At 34.2% G+C, this 23793-nt stretch overlaps 1 protein-coding gene across 13 annotated transcripts in view; it reads right to left on the bottom strand.

Moving 5' to 3' along the window:
* LOC126914650 (rap guanine nucleotide exchange factor 2-like) overlaps nucleotides 1-23793 on the bottom strand; it is a 250210-nt gene that overhangs the window by 55504 nt on the left and 170913 nt on the right. For 10 of the 13 annotated variants that reach the window (XM_050718836.1, XM_050718835.1, XM_050718844.1 and 7 more), the window contains exons 2-3: nucleotides 22206-22894; nucleotides 13043-13118 (exon numbers count right to left, since the gene is read on the bottom strand). In XM_050718836.1, coding sequence (XP_050574793.1) covers nucleotides 13043-13118; nucleotides 22206-22516 — 387 coding nt within the window. In that variant the 5' untranslated portion in view covers nucleotides 22517-22894. The remainder of the gene's footprint in view (nucleotides 1-13042; nucleotides 13119-22205; nucleotides 22895-23793) is intronic. The other 3 variants (XM_050718837.1, XM_050718845.1, XM_050718843.1) reach the window with 1 other exon arrangement.

The raw sequence follows: 23793 nt of genomic DNA, 5'->3' as shown, positions 1-23793 counted from the left end.
ACTATGTATAAACGAATAAAAAGGGAGTTAATAATAAAATTACTAAACAATTATCTATCAGCAGTTTATCAAAATTAATGAAATCACCGTTCTACACATATTCCAACCCTCGAAACAAAAGAATCCCCGATTAAACTTCGTGTACTGCATTCAAACACCTACAAATAATTAATCTGTGATATGAAATTCAAAGACAACTTTAAAAAATTACAATAATTAAAATTTAATAACCTGGCTTTGTCAATAATTATCGTGAATTACAATAATTTATAGCTGATCCTTTTACATTTTATATACTTTGTCGTATGAAATTCGATATTAAATCAGTCGAATCGAAATTTACTGGAAGAAGATGAATTTTCCAAGTACTTCGCCAGAACCGTAATAGCCGATTGTTGTTAAATAATTCAATTATTCGACTGCACACTTTCCACATATCAAATTAATTAATACACAATAATAAACAATTAACAGGGTCAGTTCGCTGTAATGAAACGACGCGTATTATAACGACGAGGAGCATTTTGAAACGAATAAACGTGAAATCATCATCGCACGGCGAAAGAGGGACGGAAAATAAAATACGCTTCGCTGGGAAATACTCACCGGGATGCAGAATTCCGAAAAGCGTGAAAGTAAATCGCATAGGAAGATTAGAGTGAGCTCTCTGCATTTTTCATTCGAGCTCGTTCCGATGCCCGCCGGACACCGTTCGTTTGAAAGCGCGTTATTACTCACAGGTGGACTTCACGGCAATGATTCATTCCTCGTTTAAAGCCGCGAGTCGACGAAGCTCTGCACAATAAGCTCGGATAACGTGCAGAGATAGAAAGAAAGCTGAGAGGAAAAAACAGAGCATCACCGACTACTGATATAGCGAGCCGCTTGCTTTAATCTATCATAATTTTGGAGATATGGTACACGAGATAAATGTTAGAGGATCTTATCAATTTAAATTGCAGTCAGATTTATCGTAGCGTAGCAAGATGTGGAACTTGTTTCCATGGTATTAAAATATCGAATTATTTACAGCGAAATATGTGAAATTAATGGCGGAACTATCGAATCAAAGTAACTAATATCAGATTTTTTATTTTTAACATAGCTAAAAAAACATGCAAGTATTTTCGATCGTATTAACATTTATTTTCATTCAGACAGATTACATATATATTATTCAGTTTTGTGATAATACTTTAATTTTCATGAACTTTGTATGACACGTTTAAATACATGTTTAAAGGTCGGTAGTTCTGATGTTAGGAACATTATCATACAATATTATTATACAATACATCATGTAAAATCTTGACAGTGCATTTTACAATTTTGTGGAAATTTTTTTAACGCAATTAAAATATCGAATTAAATGTTACTCGTGAAATGTAGAATTTTGGGATTATTCGAAATGTTAAATGTTATAACTCAGTGGAATTATATAAAATATTATCGATTCGTATTAACGAGTATGTATTATGTTAAAATTTTATCGAACTTCTGTTTGACTGTAATATTGCAGAGGGAGAAAAAAACAATTTCGTAATGGATGGAAATTTTACAAGTGGTTCGCAACGCACGTAAAAGAAATCCGTGAAATTCATGAACTGAAATTACGATGTAAAGCATATGCAAAGTAATCCAAGATAAACAGAGTTAATAAGACAAAGTTGGTTTCAAGTGATGTATTTTCCGCAGTCGAATGCGTGAGATGAATAAAATTTACCTTTAGACACATTTATAATACATATTATCTATTTAACTCTTTTCAGCTATAAATACTTTCTGTGCTAGTTTTTTGTCTTCTTATCAACTTTGTATTCAAAAACAAGAAGATATCCAATATTGGCGCCATATAAGTATGAATATCGTGCATACATCTTTAGTTCAAAGATAAACTGTTTCATTTGAAACATGAAAGGATCGGAATGTATTCAAAATATTGAAATAGTCATTAATATTAACCAGATACTCTCTTAACCAACCTTTTTCAATATTCGGTAAAAAATATCAAAAATGTCATTCTATATCTGTACAAAATTATAATCAATTCGATAAACCAATGAAAATGTTTCAAAAATTCCACTTGATATCTGAATTACTCTCATTAGTCAAATCGAATTAATATTATTAGGTAAATTATTAGTAATAACAAAGTCTCCTGTATGACATTTCGTAAACCTGTAAAATAAAACCTATAAGGAGATCTATTATTAACGTAAGTGAATAATTTCCCCTCAAAAATTCCTCCAACTATAAATAATATAACCATGCAACAATTTTAACGAATGCGTGGCTTATAATTATCACGTTATACACGTAATTCCTACTAAATCATTAATCTATCTACTTATCTACTTATCTAATAAATCAATTTTCACAATTTTAACAATTCAACAAACGTCCTGCAAGGAACCAAGATAAAGTTTCAATCGAATACGAGATAGCGAACGAAAGCAGATGGAAAAATAAGTGAGAGGACAATGATGAAGAAAAACATAATGGACAGCGCGTAGCGAAAGAGGAAAAAATAAAAGAAGGTTATAGGTCGGACGTTCAATTTGTAGCAGGTCACAGAGAGACGCCTGGGGCCGTGCATGGTACTACGATATTGCAATTGACTGTTATGGTATGACCTGCCAATATTTTTCTTTTACTTTGAGGCGCGGAAAATTGTTTAACCGATGTCCGAGCTGTCTCACCATGGCTACATTTCAAATACGACAGATTACATAAATCTGACGCGAATACGAAGATCTAGAAACATTTTAGACGTCACGGATTAATCACCACAACTTCTTTCCTATTTTCTTACCTTTCAATATTTGGTTGACGCATACGAAGTGTTATCGTTTTTAAGAAATACAAATTATCGATAGATCGTGGGTTTTATGTACTTTTAGGAAATTTAAAAGCGCAAGAACGTATAGAATGTGCATAATATATAAAAAGATTGCTGTAATACATACGAGTATTGATTAATTACGCTGTTAATTCATAATATCGTAACATTTTGCATGAAAATAAATCGTTTATTACAATATCAAATGATTAGTTCAAACTTTGAATAAACACTTTGAGCGGTGTATATTAAGTGTAAACTAAAAACCCTCCTTTTGCTATTTAAATACAAAAGCTTAGCAATAAGTTTGCTGAAATTACAATTCATTCTCTGAAGTTGCTTGGTAGTTTTCAGTTATATAAGCCCCGGGAGTCTTCAATTGCACAATTTATTCTCGTGTCCGTTAAACTTTACATATTTCTGCATTTTTTAATTCACCGTCAGTAATTACCGCTAACGAATATGAAACTAAAAGAATAGCTTGGAGAATTTCACAATTCAAACTCTAATTCCAATACTGAAATGTCTCTTGAAGAGTAATAAGTTTTAAAGTATAAAAATGTAATGTAATATGATTCTCCACGGGGAAAAAGATACCGCTCTTAATAGTTACAGAAGGATCACGACTTTTGATATTAAATCTTTGTAGGAACTCGTTAAGTCGGTACAAGAACTCTGTTGCGAGTATAAGGAAGTTTGATATAATTCTTCGAGGTGCGGAATAATTACACGGTAACTTTGTAAGACCGAGCCGTTCCAGTTTTAGTTCTATTTAATGGTTTGACGCGTAATGACTTATTGCAGATCGTATTTCCAAGTAAAGGTGTTTATTTTTTTAAATTTCGAGATCAACCAGGAAAGAAACTAGTATTAATTAAAAGTGGCAGAAGGCAAACAAAAGTAACAATAAGTAAAATTTGATCGAATTTTACTTACTATTTTTATTATTATTTATTCTCTCTATATGTAAATTGACATGTTTATGAACAACAAAATATTTACTATAAAAAAGATCAAAAATTTAAAAACAAAATTTATAAACAAAGTTCTACCTATTTAATAACATAATTCAATGTCTGCAGCGATAAAAGCTTGAGTCTAATTTTCGTGGAAAAGGGCTGAACCTATCGACACAAATGCGTGGAAATAAGAGAACAAAAGTTGGGGAATTAACGAGATCAGCGCAAAACAAACAGGGCATCTCACGCCGTGACTAATTGCCGTGGGAAAATGAATTATCGGACAATTCGCGAAGTTGTCCGAAGTTATACACGCGACGTTGATATTTGCTTGTTATCGATTAGTTCCTTCTACCAGTATCGAATACTAATTCCCGTATATGCACGGTGGTTCACGAAAGTATTTCAACAATTTCCATAGGAAATTTTATATTATATATATTTTGCGTGTTTTACACGTTACTGCTATTATGAATATATTGGTGCAACTTGAAATCTACCTGAGAATGTTCAAATATCATGTAATTTTCTTATTCGTAAAAGATTGTCTGCAAGGATTCGAATATTTTCGTGAGCCTGTGTACGTATACGGTAATCGTCATCATGAATTATATGACTCGTCAGACTAGACGACTCTAATATGGAGACCGAATTGGATTTCCGCGTAATCCGTCACCGTAGAAGCTAAATCTAAGAGACATCGAGCGGACGAATCACTTCGCACAGAGCCGTAAATCCACTGTAATATTCGTCATCCCTTTATATCAACCCCTATTCTGCACAGAGTTTAAAGATCTGCGCCAATCAACGCGTTACAAATTTATTGCCAGATATTAACGACCGTGTAAACATAATGCAATTCTTTTCATCGATGCGACTATTTGTCGATTAATATTGATTCCTTAATGAATCACGAAATTTATCGTTTTCTACGCTACCTTTAAGGCGAGGTTTGAATGTATTGCGAAGTACATAATATCTCGAGTTAATTAAAATTAATTGATCTGCTGTAAAGGCTAAATTACACATCTCGTAATCTACAACTAAGCCATTCTTTTAGTTCTAATAATTTTTGGAATGTTGCATACAATGTAATGTATGTTTCTGAATCCCATCCATGAGAATTGTTTTCATCCTTTCAACGTGGATTTCGATACGTAAAAACAAAAAGTATGTATCGATTAATTTTTTCTTCAGAAATATACTATACGTTAATTCCATTAAAATCAGCAATTTATTATACCAGGGGATTTACATTGTTGTATTGGTATTATTTTATAGGAGGATGGTGTCTTATTTGGTATGAATTTCACCAGCAATGTACTAGAATTACATATACAATTACAGTACAATATAAATATAAATGCAGTATGTTTTTATTGGTTTTTTAGCTTTATGCGAGTGGTTGAATCAATATCAACTTCTAACAACTTTTCCATTTGGAACGGAGAAGTTTTGAGTGTTTATGATTTTTCAAAGCTCTACACGTTCTGGCGCTGTTTTATTACGAAATAAAAATGTTTGCAACTTTTTGTACTAAATTTGTTTTACATGGCAGAATATTCAACGTATAGAAGTTAATGAATCACTATGCCAATGTCGAAGTAAATACGACGCTGTGTAGATATATTTTTTATTCACTGCGTATATGACGTTAGCGTTTTATGTAAACATCGTCCGTGTTAAAAGGATTTGCAAATTTGATGGAACAGTAACACAGCGAAAGAGATTAAAAATTATTATAAAGTCTTTTACGTTGACAGAGATAATCTAATTTATATATAAATTAGAGATTTCGCCTCTTAATTCCAGATAATCATCATTTTTTACTTTGTTAATTAAATATGAATTATATCGATGATATTTAAGGAAAGATAAGTTTTTAATCTCGTAACGTTTCCATTAGTGCCTTAATCTCTGTATCGACATAATTTGTTCCTTGAGATTGCAAAAAAGAAACATGATATCAAAAAAAATCTGATTGCCAGATAACGTTAACGTTGCAAAGATTGCTTGTAAAAAGGCCTAGAGAAAACGATCACAGTTCCTAGCAGTACATGTTTCCAATACATTTCGTCTACGTTTACTACATACCGCTAGGAAATACATTTTACAATGATACATTTGCTTTAACGTTAATATACAGTGTCACGGAATAATTGTCAAAAATTTTGGGAGATTTTTTTAAAACATTATTATAGGCAAAAATGGTCATATGTATATAATTATATTTTTCAGTATTATTACAGTTATAACGCTATTATTATTGCCATAGTAGAATTATAAGTTTAGTACAAGATGGTTTCCCAGAAATTTTTCAAAATTTTCTTGGAAGATGTTTCGTGTAACGAACTTTATATCCAGATATTATATACCAGTTCCTGCACTTATCTCGCTTTTTTTTACAAAAAAGTAAGTACTTGTACCACTTTCTCATTAAACACTTCATACACTTGATAACAACCTGTGTATTTAAGTAACAAGTGAAGGAATAACAAACAACATAAATTAAGTTAAGAACATTTATGTTTGTTAATGTGCAAAAAGAAAAGTAAGAATATTCCACAAAACCACTATAATTCTAAGTATGATAACGCAATTAATTTCAACCAAGGAATAATTACATCTACGATATGCCGCATAATGAAACGTTGTCAACCGGGGAGCCGAGATAATGCTGAAAAAAAAAAACAGTTGAAACAGACGAGAACAGGAAGTTGTTATACCATACACGGAGATGGGTGTCCACGGTACAGTGACAACGCGTTGCATAATCCAAATTGCATTTTGCACTGGCGCGTACCTTCGTGTCTTTCATTTTTAATCCGCAACTGGTCATCATTGGTATCCACAACAATCTGGTTTGGTTACTTGATACCAGTCGGATAGATTAACAAATTTTATAAAATGATAGAGATGTATTTTTGTAAATTTCAGTAATTTACTTATTTAATTAAAAATATTATACTTTAATCGTTGGTGGTCCTGGTATTAATTTTATTTTGTATTCTAATTTTAAATGATTAAAGCCATTAATTATTTGAAACCTGAGCGACATTTTGTATTAACTGCTTTATATTTCATAATTTACTTCGAAATGTTATTCAGAATTTCGATCTATTTTCATACCCTTCATATTTAAATAATAACATATTTAATTGTTAATATATGTATTTTCATTATATAAAGTTATAACGCAAAAAGAACGTTGTTTAGGTGTAAAACCAAATTAGAAAGAATGAAATGGAATTAATGGTTTTTGCTAGGTAAAATATAAATACAAAATAAAATTAAATATTCTGATGGAAGAAGAGTATAGTTACTATCTAAGAAATATATAACATTCAATCGCGAATAATCCAACTCAAACTATGTTGTGGAGACCTATAAATGTTTCCGGCCGTTCGTTTATAGCTCGGGCAGGCCCATTCCTTTCTTTGGGAAATTCTGAATTACCTGTCCTCCCTGAGCTGTAATGACTCAAAGGTCAGGAAAAAACTCAGGTCGGGTAGGCACGATGGACGGACGAGACCTAACAGCTGGCGGAGAGAATCAGCAATATAGGAGGTCAGTTCATCAACAGACATGGTACCGTGCGGGTGAAATAATTAAGTCATCAGCAGAACATCGTACTGTGCGGGTGAAATACTTCACTCCCCACAAGATCTTACCACCGTGTTTATAACATCAAACTTTACTTTTATACAACAAGTGCAAATAAAGTGCTAAATCACACTAACGCTCGATTTATTAAACTTCCTGCACCTTGAACGTTAAGTCATTCGAGGTACGCGATATCGACCGATCGGTTTGACCTGACCGGTTGCTCTTTAGTCGATAATTCGCAACATAAATATAACTGTAAATTCATATTTTTATGAACGCAAATAAAAAGAATAAATCGTAAATAGGTCAATAAATATTATAGTGAATGATCTGCTTTGAATATTTTATACATTTATATACATCGTACAGATTTTATACATCTTTAAATTTCCCACAAGTTCTCTCAAACATCCACAATGTAACATAACGATGACTTCGGAACGTTAAAAATTCCCTCTTCAACACTAAAAAGGAAAGAAACGCATGGGTCAGAAAAATCGTTCGAATATTTCCATCGATCTGATTCGAGATGTCTTATCGTCGCTAGTTCGTCACTCGATAACGAGTTTCCGTGAGTTTTCGACTGCATCGCGATGACTCATAGCCAAAGTATTAGCACTTTCAACGATATCGTGGATTTAAAGTTTTTAGGACACATTAAATAAAAGAACCTGAAATCGTGTATTAATAAAAATGGAGTATGGTTTATTATTTAGATGCATTTATGAAGACTTAGGAGAAGCGTCAAATGTTTAATAGAAGAGTTTAGAAGTGTCTGTTGGATATAATGGATTTATTATCGGTTCAACATTGTTTCGGAGAAAGCTAAGGTGAATGTTAGATAAGGCGGGATTAAAAGCACGATAAGCAGGAGCTGCGGAATATATACGGATTATTTGAAAATTTTAGTACGTTATTGGAGAAGTGAGTTTCATTTGTGATATTGAGAATATTATGGCTCATATCTTCCTTTCCCGCTCGAAATGTTGCATAATGAATAATACTATATGGAATTTGTGAGATACAGTAAATGGAACGTTTTATAAAAATAATGACATAAAATATTACATAACTACTGATCTATCGACATTTATTTACTTTATTTATTTCGAATAACAATAGAAAAAGAAAATTTCTCTAAAATTTATTAATAAATATATGATACAATTCTTTAAGAAATATAATCTATAGAGAAAAGAAAATAAATTCTAGTTTGTATAAACAAAAAATTAATAAATTCTCTTTAGATCATGGAATTTGTCTAGAAAAATAAAAATTTTTTAAATCGATTATTAAATATCTGAACGCGATGCATGAATTTCGAAATCTGCAAGATCCGAATCGTCGGTAAAACAGACGTTCGTATCGTAGATGGCAGCACGAACCACTCGATTTCACTCGCTGCGCTGCTTAAAATATGTAATTAGGGGAAAGGAAATTTCTAAACGGAGTTATCGAGCTGTCGCAGATAAGTTTAGGTAAATTTTAAATGTCAAAATGAACTGCAAACTACCTCTATAATTTTGGAACATTGTCGAGCCAGATTGATGAAAACAAATCTTGGCAGATCATCGGATAGATCGTTCTTCGTTCACTTTATTAATAAATCTATAATTAAGCGAACAATTGTATTTAAAATTTCTCAATGAACGACTTTTACGTAGCTATTTCGAGAAATTTGATTTTTCAGTGCTACGTTTTTTCACAGATTAAACTAAAAAAGCTGGTACAACTTTTGCTTCGAAATGAACCATACTACTTTAAATAATTAATTAAAATAATAAACTCTGGCAGTTATTTAAACATACTCTCTTATTTCTTTGTATCATTATTATATAATAATTCTATATATTATATTGGATGAAGCAACAGAGGCATTATTCCAACTTTATAATTCACGATTCCCATTAGGTGACATACTTCCTTTCAATCTTCATTCAATTCCATTACGAGTTTCTAAAAACCTTCCTGTTCTGAAACTCAATTTCGAAATACCATGATTTTGCGTATTGTATTATATTGAATATGTTAACAGAAGTATAATATAAAATAAGAGAAAAAATGTAAAGCCAAAAGTTCGTCCTATGTCGATAGTGAAAGACCGTGTATAATAAATAATAACAAATAAATAATACTAACAGAGATATTATCTCCTGCCATATTCCTATTTAATTTACATTCAGTTTCACTGCGAGTTTCCAAAAACATCGCCGTTTGAAACTTTCATCAAACTCCATTTCCAAACGCTACGGTTTCCATTAAAAATGTCAGCTTTTTATTGAACTCTACCTTCGTTCCAAATACAGATTTTCAAAAATCCTTAAACTTTTATTAAATACCACCACCGAATGTTACAATACTCGCTAAAAATCCAACGATTTTATAAACCCACGATGAACCGAATCACATTCGTAAACTCTTCGACTGTCGATATTTCATATTTCTCAAACAATTTCCCTCTGAAAAGTATCCTTCTCCTCCAAACACTGAACCAATCACGCAACCCTCTATTAAATAGAGCGGATCGTCCCACGTATTTTTTTAATCTATACCAACTGAACTAAAATCTACACTCTTTTATTGTTTTTTAATCTAAACTAATTAAACTGAAACCTTCGCTATTTCATCAAACCACGTTGAACAGTATCAAAAATTCCTCAAACGATCTCCCTTCGAAAAGGGAAATCCTTTTTTAAACATTGAGCCGATCATGCAACCATTCTGCCAAACAAAATGAACGCTAGATCGTTCCGCATTTTTAAATCTAAACTAACTGTATTCAAATCTCGGCTCTTTTATCGAGTCACGATAAATCCACTCAAAACTTTCGAAAATCCCTCGATTCGCGATATCCCATATTTTTCAAACAATATCCCGTTCGAAAAGTACCTCCCTTCTTTCCCAAACGTCGAATCGTGCGATTGAGAAAATGGAACCCGGACAGAAATTTTTTCCATCTACCAAATATCATAACGAATATACTACATCTTGGATATTCCAGACAAATTTGGGTATTACGCGCATTCAATGCATCGTTGGATCATCAAATTTCTCATGAACGCATAAAAATCCTCGATCTAACAATCGGAAATTTCAAAAGACCCTTTGACTCTCGATATCCTATATTTCTCCAACAATTTCCCTTCGAAAAGTACCCTTCTTTCCTCAACATCGAGTCGATCATGCAACCCCCCCCCCCCTCCTAAATAAAATGATCCCCGAATCGTTCGGCGTTTTTTAATCCTGCAAATAATTGTCCGCGTAATCGCGATCATCGGAGCGGATGAAGAGAGGAGCGCAGCGACGCGGACCTCGAAAACTCAACACGGGCATAACACACGCCAGGAGAGGAACTATTGATTAACTGTCTGGCACGTTGCGTCTCGAGTCTGGACAGCATTGTCTTTCATTATGCGATATCGCCACTGCATCCGGAATGGTTCGCGAGCATATCGTAGCAAAGCAACTAGCCGAAGCGTCCATCGTAGCGAAGGGACGCTCTTCCTCGCGCTTACGTGCACACGTTTCGCAAATGTGGAACAAACCGGTCGGAAAAAGAGAAATTCGCGTCGTTCGTCTGCGTCAATTCCTTGCTTTTCTCCCTTGTCTTCTATAATAGACCGTTATTTCCCCTGGTTTTCAGTCGATAACCAATGAGAAGTGAAAAAAAAAGAAACACCGCGAGACCTGGAAACACATGCTACGTGTCATGGAAACGACAGAATGAATTAGTTTATCGATTTTGTTTCCGGAGAATGAAAATAGATACTGTTTGGAATCGTCGTTCACGGTATCGCAGCCTTGCTTCCAAAGTAATATAATTTGGACTATGTTTTCTCTTCCTCTTTTAAAATTTTTGTACTCGAGGTTTCACTGTTTCTTTTTGTTTCTTTTTTTTTTTTTGTTGAATTATTAGTACGGGGAAGTTTCTTAGAGGTTTTTATGGTTACGAAGATGATAATAGCTTCGTTGAACGATTAAAACGAAACTTGATTCTGATTTATATATTGCAAACGTATTTCAGAAGTGTCCCAATACAAAATAATTTATGCCAGGAAAAAGTCAAGAACTAAAAATGGAAAATTATAAAAATATTTGACTGCTAGTTTCTGCAGTTTATTCTTTTTGTCCAATTATATCTTTCAACATGAATAATTTTTTTCAAGCTTCCAAATAATTCTAAAAAATATTTGATATTCTTTTTTTCCAGGAACTTGTTTCAGTTATGTCACTTTTGAAATGCATGTGCGATAATATTATTCTTCTTGTTGATAGATGAATCGTTTAGAAGTAGTACGAAACCATTTATTAAATTAAATAGCAAAGATGTGATAAACATTATGTTTTCGGAATTTCTGTAGAGTTTACTATTATTTGTGTCATTTCCCAAAATAATAACACGAATAGCATGTATGAAACGCGTAGGTGGAGTTTAAAATTGGACTCTAGATTCCATTTTAAGGAAGAAAATGTAAACGTTAATTATAAAGATTACAAGTGTACTTTGCTTCTGATTAATTCTTGTAATGGAGCGTAATGTTCCCTTAGTAGATTAATGCAAATGATACTTCAACAACAACTCTTTTAAAACGAACTTTTATGACTTCTTTTTCAAGAGTTTTTTAAAGTTGACTTTGCAAAAACACGAGATCTGAAAATTACGAGCTCCAACTGCTTTCAACGTGAATTAAATGAAGCGCAGATCGCTGGCCGAATTAATGATCTATCTTCTTGAAATATGAGTTTTGATGTTTCAATTTCTACCATTCACGCACATTCTGTTTCGATATTATATCAGATCTCTCTTATTTAATTAATGATACTAATATCTAATTTCTGTAAAAAAAATTATACTCCAATTTTTGTATTAATTGAAACCTTCCATAATATAAATTCACACAAGCATATTAAACTTCATGAAAAAGTCAGAGATATTTCAAATCTTGCAAAAGGTATATGCATATATTTTATAGCTACGAAAGCGATCCTACAGGATAATAACGATACGATTATAAACAAACAAAATTTCTCCATATCTCAAACCCTTAAATTTATACTTACGAGCATAAATTTTAAATATCATTTTTATAGATATCTCCTTTATTTAATTAACAATACCGATATATAATTGCTAAAAAAAATTACTCCAATTCCTTTATATATCTTTATAAAAACCCCCCATAAAACAAAAATCATAGCGCGTAAGTAACTCATTCAACGCGATCCGAATCATCGAGATTTAAAAGCTTCCGAAAAATAAAATCCATAAAATGTTATAAAATAGTAAAAACACGATTATAAAAAATAAATACGAAAACAAAAATCCTCCGATAGTTTAGCAAAAGATATGAAACATAACAAACAGTAACGTCAGAGAAAGGGATTAAACTACCCTTTGATTGCACGTAGTGGCTCGGTTATTCTTTTTAAATTTACGTGCAAGAAGTTGCAACGGAAGTTACGGTTCGAACCGTGGCAAACGTAAAATCCTGGCAAACTTCCACGGTGAAACGAAGTTTCCGTGACGCGACGAAAGTTTGCGTGGCGCGAATTTTTCGCCAGTATAGCGCGCAAATTACGACACGATCGTAAAGAAAACTGCGGATGTTTCACGAAATAAAACTGTGTTTCTACTTACGACGATCATCTCGGAGGGCTCGAGAACGAAGCATTCGTTGGGTCTCCTGGCGCTGCCACCCGTCCGCTTACCAAAGCTGCAACACAAAACAATAGTAACGTGGTTAAAATCTCTCCTTGATGACAGAGGATTATTCTCGAGTACTACTTGCCGTTGAAGTTTAGGTTTTATGAAATTTTATCGTGGTAGCTTAAATATTTCTCCTCGTGATATCGACTAGTGTTGAAAATTAAATAATCTTATTTTTTCCCCGAAAATTATGTAATTTTAGATATGGTGGCGTAATTTCTTCAGCGCTTTTGTTTTACAGTTGTCGTACACTGAATATTCGTATCGATAAGGTAAATATCAAATATTTTCAAATGTAAAAAATTGTAAAAAATCGTGGGTTGTAAAATACGAAATGACTGACTTTCAATGATTCATGTTTCATCGAATTCTAAAAAAAATTCATTTTTACGAGTATGCAACAGGAAATGAAAATTATACACGAGAAAGGAAAACGTAGCGACGCATTTACGAAGATGAAAAGATTTATCGGAGAAGAAGACGATTTAGGAAATTAATACAAGAAAATTGGACATTTCACATGTTACTGCGGTAATGTATAATTTAAATAACAATTTGTCAAATAATTTCATTGAAACAATGCTCAAACACAATAAACGCCCTCTCTTTGTAACAATAAAATCACCTAAAGCACTCGAAATGCTCAAATATTCCTCCCATCCCAAACCATTCCCTATGATGTTAGTACCCAACGTTCTCTGCGTGCATTCACAAATAAGCGACAATTTTGCTCGCTTAGTGATCAGGGATATCGGCGTCACAACACGGAACAATTTCGATTTTATCAGACCTTCGTTAAAGGGTTAAAAGCAATGACCATCGAACGCGCGCTATAAATTTCTTTCGCGCAACAATAACACCAGGGTGTGCCGAATACGGGACGGGGGTGTGGCGTTCCATCGACACGGAAGTCATCGTCGGAAATGCAATTTATCATCGAAACTCTCGTACACGATACAATATCCTCTAGCAAGGGGTGCAGGCTCGCGTAAATACGTCTATTGTTACGGTGTTCTGGCTTTTAAATGTTTACGATCTGTCATAGAACGAGCCATCGACAGATGTTTCTTTCCGTTCCCTGTGCTACTCCTCGAATTAGCCGCGAATTCACAGTTACAGTGGCTATAAAAAGTATTGGGGCATATTCCTCTTTTCCAACGAAAGTGTTCTATTAATATCAGATTCGCTTCATTTTCGAAGTATAGTCAAAAAAACATATTTGAGCCAGACTATGTAATTTGCCTTATAATTCGTCAAATTTCTATACATGAGATTTTTAAACGATCCAAGTGATATACAGTGAAATATGTCGGCCGTACTTTCCTACGGTTTCTTCAACTTGGCCTAATATCTTCAATTGTAATTATTTTATTAAAACATTCTCGATTATACTTATCGTGCGTATATTAATTCGTTTTTCTTATTGAATCATTGTCTCGTTTTTCATACCTTCCGTTACTGAAGTACACGATATTTTCTTATTCTTCCGTTATTACGTTAAACATTAATGGTGTCTTATAATGTACGACAAATTTGATTATTCTATACAAGTTGAAGCTCGAGTGTCTCGAACAACCCTACCTCGCTCTATCAAATTTTTGTAATTGTACGAAAGTATAATACTATTAAACTGTCCGAAATTTAATATACTTGGACCTAATTGGTATGTAAATGCTAATAATAAATTCAATGATGTGGCAATATTTTTGATAGCCACTGTACCTTTGATGCAGACGATTCTAGAAAAATTCCCGTGGCTATGTGAGAATTGAGGGTCGAACAATACAGATGCTCGTGAACTCGGCTTCTGGCATAATTTTCCCTTTGTACTTGGAACGTGTATTATTCTATACAGAGAAATATATATTTCTGTATGTACGTATACGTACGTATATGTGTACGCGTGTATAAGTATATGTATGATATAGAGATTGTTCGAAATACAAGGTGTTCTCGAAATATTGGCAGCATTTTCCGATGCTATTTCGGTAATCCCATTCACACGTGGCTATATTGTGTAAATACAGATTTGTAGACCTTTATCGAGCTACCTTTTCGAATGAGGGCTGCCTGACTTAATTTAGTTTAACGTAGCTTGGTTTAGCGCGAATCGCTTTGATAGAGAAGTAAGATATAAATATAGTAAAGTATCTGGCATGAGAATTAACAGAGCAACGTGGATGGATAAAGGAATTTCCGGTAGAGGCATAATATTTTATTCTCTTGTAACGATCATTTTAATTTGTAGATGAAATGTTTTACTAATAAGAAGTCGTTGTTATTTCTATTTTAGGAGTAACACAGGCACTTCTGCGTGTTAACATAGCAAACATATTGAAAAGTGTTTTTAGAAAATAAAATATGTAATTTCTATCAAAAAAATAATCTTTTTTTATAAATTACTCCGTGATACCTATAAGAAGGATAGCTAATACAAAATAAACCCTAATCCACGACAATGTATTTCTCTACTCTGTTACTACTTGCTAATAGCCATTAACCAGCAAAATTTCAGCGAAATCGATATATATAGTTCCCTCGCGAGGGTTAAAACCTAAATTCCGGATTGAAATTATCATCCAAGAGAATTAGTCGGCAGCCCGAGTCTCGCTGTATCGTCTCTACCTATGCTAATCCATTTACCTTAATAAATTATGATTTCTGCGAGGTACACAGCTACCGTAGTATCTAGCCTCCAATTAAGGTAATTAATGTACGACGAACATGCAACGAGTCGTTGGAAAAGCTCGTGCTTAGGAAGAAATCTCTTCGCGTTACTTCATGTTTAATCCCGATGAAAATAGGACAGAACGACCGCGTGCCTTTTTCTAACAGTAGCAAGATATTGGAATCGGATAATTCTTCTTTAACAGACTCGAAGAAGAAAAACCATCGGAGTCTTCATCTTTAACGACATTGTTCTGAAACTTGTCTCGTGTAATGTATTCTTTGAGTTTAAGTAATTCTTCTGTTACCTAAAAAGGTGATTCTTTCCCCTAGGAATGGTTCCTATTAATAAAGGATTTTAAAGGAAACCGGCTTGAAATGGCGAATCGTTTGGACCATTTTATTAGTTTTATGTTTTAGAAATTCTGCTAGTCGCCTACTCGATCCGTTGTACTTTTCAATTGCTTCTAGACAGAAGACATAGAGCGTACTTGGAAATGGAATTAGAAATATGAAAAAATGGCCGAAGAAACGAACAGGAGAGGAATTGTTGGAATATTGTAATCTAAAGTTACTTTGATTTTAATTAGATAACACTTATCGCGAATCAGATAAATACAAATAAGTACGATATATGAGAGTTAATCTTCTTGATAGATAAATCGTATATAGATATTCTAGATAAATCGTATTTAGAATCTTATTTAACTATTATGTAACTGATCCTTCTATTATAATCTAGCTGTATGAAATCTCTACCCTAATTAAATGTATCGATAACCACCGTGGGTCCAAATTAGTTAGAATCCTGATATTAATCAGGAATTTTCAACAGTATAAATTCGATATTCTGTCAATATACTGTTAAGAATATAGACATTTACACTAAATACCAAAGTGCAATAGAACACAAGCAAATAATACATTAACATTTATCAAAACCGATACAAAGGAGATACCAAAGCTGGAAGGTATTATAGTACAATAGTTATTTCGTTGTAATGTTGTAATAATATTTGGTATTGCTATTATCTGGATTAGGAGATACAAATTTGTTGTTTCGTAAAAACATAGAAATTCAAAGGCATCAAATGCAAGACGGCGTTTCCTCGCATAATAATGCAACATACGAATTATTCGTTTACACTTAATATATCTCTGTTCAAGAATTTCGTAGAATAAACGCCAAATTGCAAGAACTAATTGATAATGCCAAAAGTCAAAACTACCAAACTAAACTTCGCCACGAAACCAATCTATCTTTATTGGAGTCAAACTAAAATTCGCGCAACGAGCGTGTCTCGATGTTACGAACCAAGAGATTAAAACAACTAACAGAAACGCCCCTTATCCAGAAAGTTATCGTAGTTGACACAGATTACTCTCTAACTTCGTTCAACTAACGCTTCCTAAACAGAAATCCATTACCGATGACGTTAAACTTTACTTTTACCGAATTTGAGCTTCCAGTTCCAATGTAGCTGAATATTACAAACCAAGGAATTAAACCAGCAGTGCAAGAACACCCCTTAACCGAATTAAACACAAATTACACTTGGACCTCATCGAACTGACGCCTCCTAAATATTCTTTCCCATTGCCAATATGTTTTACTCAATTTAACAATCCGTTTTCTACTCGCACCCCATTGCTTGCTCGATACTGCATCCGCCTCTCGTTCCAACACCTTAATCAATCCCTCTCTTTCAACGCCTCGACAGGGCTCAGAGCACATGTAAACTCATGCGAGAAATCGACGTCGACGTGCAAGTACACACCTCTACGCTGAACGTAAATCTGGCGGTACGGTAATACGAATGAAGGGAATATCGACAGACGTGTATCAAACGCGATTCAACCAGGATCGACTGGAGAATTTGACGGCTGAAGGAACTCCAAGGTTCTTGACCTCTCTCGTTTCATCCATCTACCTTTAACGCATCATGCGTAACGTATATACGTTGCGTATCTATACAGGATGCTCTATAACGTGTGAGTAATATCTGAGGAATTGATTTCGATACTCCAAAAGAACGAGAAACGTACCTAGAAACGTATATTCTTTTAGATCTTATTTGAGAGATTTAATGATTTCGCGTTGTCCTAATGGCATGGTCCTATCGCTTGCCTTGCATCATCTGGTTTAAATTCATTGAATTTTTATTTCCAAGGATACTTGAAATTCGCTGTATATGGACGTTCAATACAAGAGTTCAATTTTAAAAAATCTCAGAAAATAGTGGTAGACTACGTTATAACCACATCAACGATAAGACGTTCCCGTGCATGCGTTGAAATACAGAATAATCATCTTGAGCAATTCCTTCGAAGATAATCAGATACAAAATAACAGAAAACACGAGGTAACGATGAAACTAATAGTAGAACATAGTAGAATAGTAGAGAGTCGATCGATAAATAATTCAGGATTGATTCGATATAGATCTGCGAGCTGAAAGAAACTAGATAAAAATATCAATTCCATGGTGATCTTCAACCAGGTGGATCTCAAATTGCTCATCCGACGATTCTCCGCGAGAATGAATGAACATGTAAATATTTTATTCTTATATATTCATGTACAATACCAGTCACGCTTTGTCAATCTATGGTCTACATATTACGGAACACCCCGTATATTTAGGTGTGACCACGCACACAAGTATAGGATTGGATAACATGTGCGTCACGTGTGCGTGCAGCGCGGAAAATTGAATTCGACGTGGATCACGCGGACCGGCTTCTCCATCTCGCAACCCCGTCGCGAGTTAACCCTATAACGTCACCCCGTTGCTGATACGCATCCTAGCGATTATGGTCGTTTCGTTTATGGACGGGCCTTCGACGTTACGTCCTCGTTGGGTTTCTTCGGCTCGTTTTATGTCCCTTTTTTATATTTTCAGCGTTTTCTTCGCGTTTGCATTCGCTTTGTCTTAGGGTTTGTAAAAAACGAAGGTTTTGTTGGATGGGAAATGATTCACGATACTCTTGGGTCTCGTGAATGAGATTTTGGATTTGTGAGATTAATTCTGCTTCGTTCTGGTGGAATAGACTTTCAGTTTTATTTCTTATGTCGGGAAAGAAAGGTTTTATGGTATTTCTCGTGGAGTATGTTAAATAGGAAGATATTGTTAAAACGCGTTCAGGCTCGTTAAGGACAGATTTAGTAAAATTGAAAACGGATAGTTTATTCTTTTATTTTCAAGTTTATTTACACTGAAAGTTAAATGAAACAGATACTATGGTTTAAAAAAGAAAATATTTTGCCCGATAAAAATAGGACGTACGTTTGTAGATCCGCTTAAATCGTTTTAATAAGGTAGAGAGAATCATCGTGAATTTGCTCTCTAATAAAACGATGAAATAAAATCTACTTTACTTTTCAACGGAAAGTTATGTCAGATTTTATTATCAGTGCGATCTTACAACGAAATTAAATTCAATGATGTTTTACGATCGTCGAATGAAATCCTGTAAAATCTCTCAATGAAAATTGTGTGCGTGCGATGTGCGATCTACCACTCATACTGGTACAATAATGTAGCCATTAAATCTTAGTCCATTTTACTTGCTCCGATTTTAATAAATTTTCTCTCGTAAGATAGAAAACTGATTGAAATTTTCACGATTAAATTTTTTATAGCGCGCACATAGTTAAATTAATATTTTAACTTAATATCTCGCAAAATTGGTATTTTAATAATAGATAACGGATAATAGATATATATAATAGTAGTTAGGTAGGTAATTAACAGAGGAAATCCAAGGATAAAATGAGAGCGTGTGTGTTAGTGGATGAATGTGTGTGTAGATGACTAAGTGAGAATGCAAGACAATAAAGAAAATAATTGTAAACCGAATTCCTTGTATAGCCAGAAGACTGTAAATAAACTATACTTACTACTGCTACTATTTTAATAATTTTGCTGCCATAAGAAAGAAGATTAAAATATTTAAGAAGAAGAATTAAAATATTTTATTACGAGCTTTTTCCATTATTCTGTCTCTATTTCCCCTAATAATGTTCGAAGAATGTCCGCAATTTCGCTCAGAAAGTGTCTCTGCATTCGTGAAACACTACTGAGCCATTTGAACCTCCGACACTCGCATGCCAGAACGGATTTCCTTGGTCACTTGGTGACATTACATACTCCATTTAAGCCGACTGGCTCTCGAACTTAGTCGACTTAATGAAATATTTCAGTCGACTCTGTTACCTCTATCAGTTCCCTGTGCGACTCATTTTACGCTACCAAGTAAGTATAATTGCTGTCAGTAAGCAACGAAATAACCGAAATGACAAAAGATTCTTCCTGGGTTTTATGTGTCAAAAGATTTTCCCACAACCTCGTGAGACAGTTGGTCCCGTTGGATCTCATACATTCGAATAATATCGACATTTAGGGAAATTATCTTCCAATAGATTTTAGAACTCCTTAGTAGAATATGATAGAATTTTTTAATTCCATAAAAGAACACTTTATAGAATTCTTACAATATATAATATATAACTATAAAACAAATGACAGAAAAATTCATTGTTTCCGAAAAGTTTAAATTTGTATCGCAATAACGCTTTATGTACTTGACTAATACTTGCATTTAAGAAAAATTAGTTTCTAATGAATTTTAAGAATTGTTAATCGTTTCTGTAGCAATTTAGAGATTTAGTAGAAGACTCTTTATAAGATTATATTTGTAATTAGATTTTATGCATCCCAGTAAAGGATATTTAGATCTAAGAAATTCTCTGATGCATTTTAAGAATCATTAATTATACTTTAATTATATATATATATATATATAATATAGAAATTGCAAATTCCAAATATAATTTTATAGAAATAAAAGAAACGAGAGATCACGATTTTAAATTTAGATTTGATTTTCTATTTCTTAGTTTCCCTAATTAATTAAACATGAAGTCTTCTATGAATTGCGCAAACGCGAATAACGATTCCATTTAATCAAAGACATTGAAATCTCTCATAAACGCTTTCAAACGTCTATCGTTTCTCTATTTCTTCTCAAAGCCGTGCAACAATTCTGAGATTTGAAGAATCCCTCATCCCCGCGTCATATCTTTCTCCAACAATAAATTTGATATTTATCAAGCACCTTTTCACCTGTCCCTACTTTTTCCTTTTTGCAGTCCACCTTACAGACCTGTAACTTCATAGCACACATGGTGTTCTCCGTATTCTTGTTCTTGCTCCTTGCTTGTTTATTTCGATTTCCGGCCGACTGTCAAGATCAGCCTCGCAATTGTCGGCTTATTCCATCCCAGGCGATTTCGATAGTCGAAACCCGAGTTATGTCGTTAAATTTCAATCAAGGTATCGCTGGTTGGCAGCGCGTACGACACCATGTAATTTCACGTGTCGTATATTTCGTACCGACGAACGGGAATGAAGAAAAATAAAAATAAAACAGACCGAGTGAGAGGAAAAGAGAAACAGCGAGGAAGAAAGGATCGGATAGAGGATATACGCAGGCTGGCTGTCGCGGTTTTATGGAGATTAATTGAAATATATTCAGATTGTAACGTATGTCCGTCCGAACGACCGCGTTACGTTGATTTATACCACGGATAAATTTTTGTTACGATGTTGCTTCAATAAAAGATGCACCGTCAGCATGGACCAATTCCCCGTTAATGCGCAAAGAAAACGCCGATTTACACCCAGACGTTCGTTTTTGCTCTGTTACATCGAAATTGCGTTAACATCTTGACAAACCGAACAACGTACCAAATATCGAATGAGATAACGTAATAACAGATGTTGTTGTGATCGAAAGAGTCGAGTGGTGTAGAGTTTAAAGGATAGAATAAAAGATTAATTTATGATTAGGTGTAATATTGTGCGTGGGATTGGATATTTTGTATGGAAAAAATTGGTGGATAGTAGGTAATCCATTCTAGGGCGGAGGGAGTGTACAAGAGTCGGATTTACTGTTCGGATAATGCACGATCAGGTGATTTATGTTGCATCAGTGTTAATTTACGGTTACTGGTTCGGAGAATTAATTACCAACTGTGATTAATTTCTGTTATTTCGTATGGATTGGACGAATTTGCTTATAAACGTAAGGTAATATTACCTTTTAAAAAAATTAGTTTTTATTTCGTCGAACATATATATTTATATAGATACTACGTACTTTTATATATTTTTCTATTCTTTAATTCAATAGTTAAATAATGGTTAAGCGATAAATGATTTCTTCTAAGAAATTTCAAAACTCACTACACGGAGAATCCTGGAAAGTTCTTCAGTACGTAATAAACAGAATTACGTAATTATCACAGAATTACCGAGATATAAAAGGTTAATAAGAAAAAAGTGAAAATAGATCATAATAGAAAAAAAATATAACAGATATACCATATAAGATACCTATTTCTGATTGAAATTTCCAAACTCACCAGACGGAGAATCGCCTTCGAGGAAAAGCCGGAGGTGGCGGTGGTTGTACTCGATGGCTCCTATCGACGGATTCGCTTCTGAGAGCTTGGACAGCCTTTGGCACGGCCCTGAACGGCTCCTGCGGAGCCTTGGTGATCATACCAGAGGGCAGATTGCCATTTCCGACGGTGTCGTTAAAATTACTCGCGCCTCCGCCAACGCTTCCTCCGCCATGGAAGCTGTTCCATCTTCTGACAGGACCTCTATTAGCAACATGGTGTCCGCTTCCGGGGCCGCTGGGACCACGTAGTTGGCTCGTGTGCTTGTGCATTCTCTCACTTTCTCTTTTTCCTTCTCTTTCTCAGCCCTCGGTGATCCTCCACGACTCGGACGCCTCCTCCTTCGCCTCCATCCTCTTCGTTTTCTTCTCTTTTTATTATTTTGTCACCCGTCCTCGACGATCTGGACTACATTCTTCAGAACTTCCCTTCGTTGCCAATGTCCCTCTCTTCTCTCCCCTCTTTTTTTGGTCGATCTTTCCTTTCTCTCGGCTTTTTATTTAAATTGGGAAGTCCTGTGACGTGTCTTTTTATTCAAATTGGAAAATCCACTGATATATGTTGCAATCAGAGAATTTTAGTGTTTTATCGAGATGGTTCCGTAGAGCGAGAGCTTTTTCCCAGTGACGATTTGGTAGCTAGAAGTTTGTCTGTCGAAAGGAATTCGAATTTTCCAGTTAGAATGTGTTTGCGTTGGATTCCGTAAATGTTCGTGAACCAGGCTTTCATCGATCAATGTTGGCCAGCTTTCAAGCAAGTTTCTCAGGATTAACGTTGCTGTCTGCAGGAGTTCCGAAGAATATTGCATCCTTAGGGGTTCTAAACTTCGCTTCGCGTGTATATTTGATTCGAGTAGAACAAGGATGTTACAGAATGTTATATAAGTAGTAATAAGTAGCATCTTTTTGGTATAGCTCAAATATAAGCACCGTTAGACATTAGACTTTGTAGATATTTTCTATCGTTTTCTAAATAACAATAAACATAGACCGTGTTTCAAAATATAAAGCACGAATCCGAGAATTTTGTCATATTTCACGTTCTAAAACGATGATTGTGAATTAAAGAATCTCAGTTAAGAAATAAACATATAAATGATACATGTGCGCTAGGAATTCTGTGAATTCCAAGATTCACACGAAGAAATAAGACTCCCAAGAATCCTTAGTGGTTTGTCCCGACCATAATTAGAACCAAAACTAAACAACGCTTCCTATGATTAAGAACCACGACGAAACAACACGATTTCTTTCTCAATTAAAAAGATAAAGGCACAAATCATTTACCTGCGCTAAAAATTACAAGATTCGCATGAAGAGTACGGATTCTCAAGACTTCTCGGTGGCCGATCTCGATTGTAATTAGACGTTTCCTACTAAGGACCTCCACGAAACTTCCAACTTCGCAACTTCTCTGGCAATTAAAACGATAAAGGCACAAAACGTTTACCCGCACTAAAAATTACAAGATTCACTCGTAGAATCTGGATTCTCAAGAATCGTTAGTGGCTTGTCTCGATCTTAATTAAAACCAAAACGCAACGAACTCC

This window comes from Bombus affinis, chromosome 3, assembly GCF_024516045.1.
Source record: "Bombus affinis isolate iyBomAffi1 chromosome 3, iyBomAffi1.2, whole genome shotgun sequence".
Classification (NCBI taxonomy): domain Eukaryota; kingdom Metazoa; phylum Arthropoda; class Insecta; order Hymenoptera; family Apidae; genus Bombus; species Bombus affinis.
This window is presented reverse-complemented; position numbering and strand designations above follow the sequence as displayed.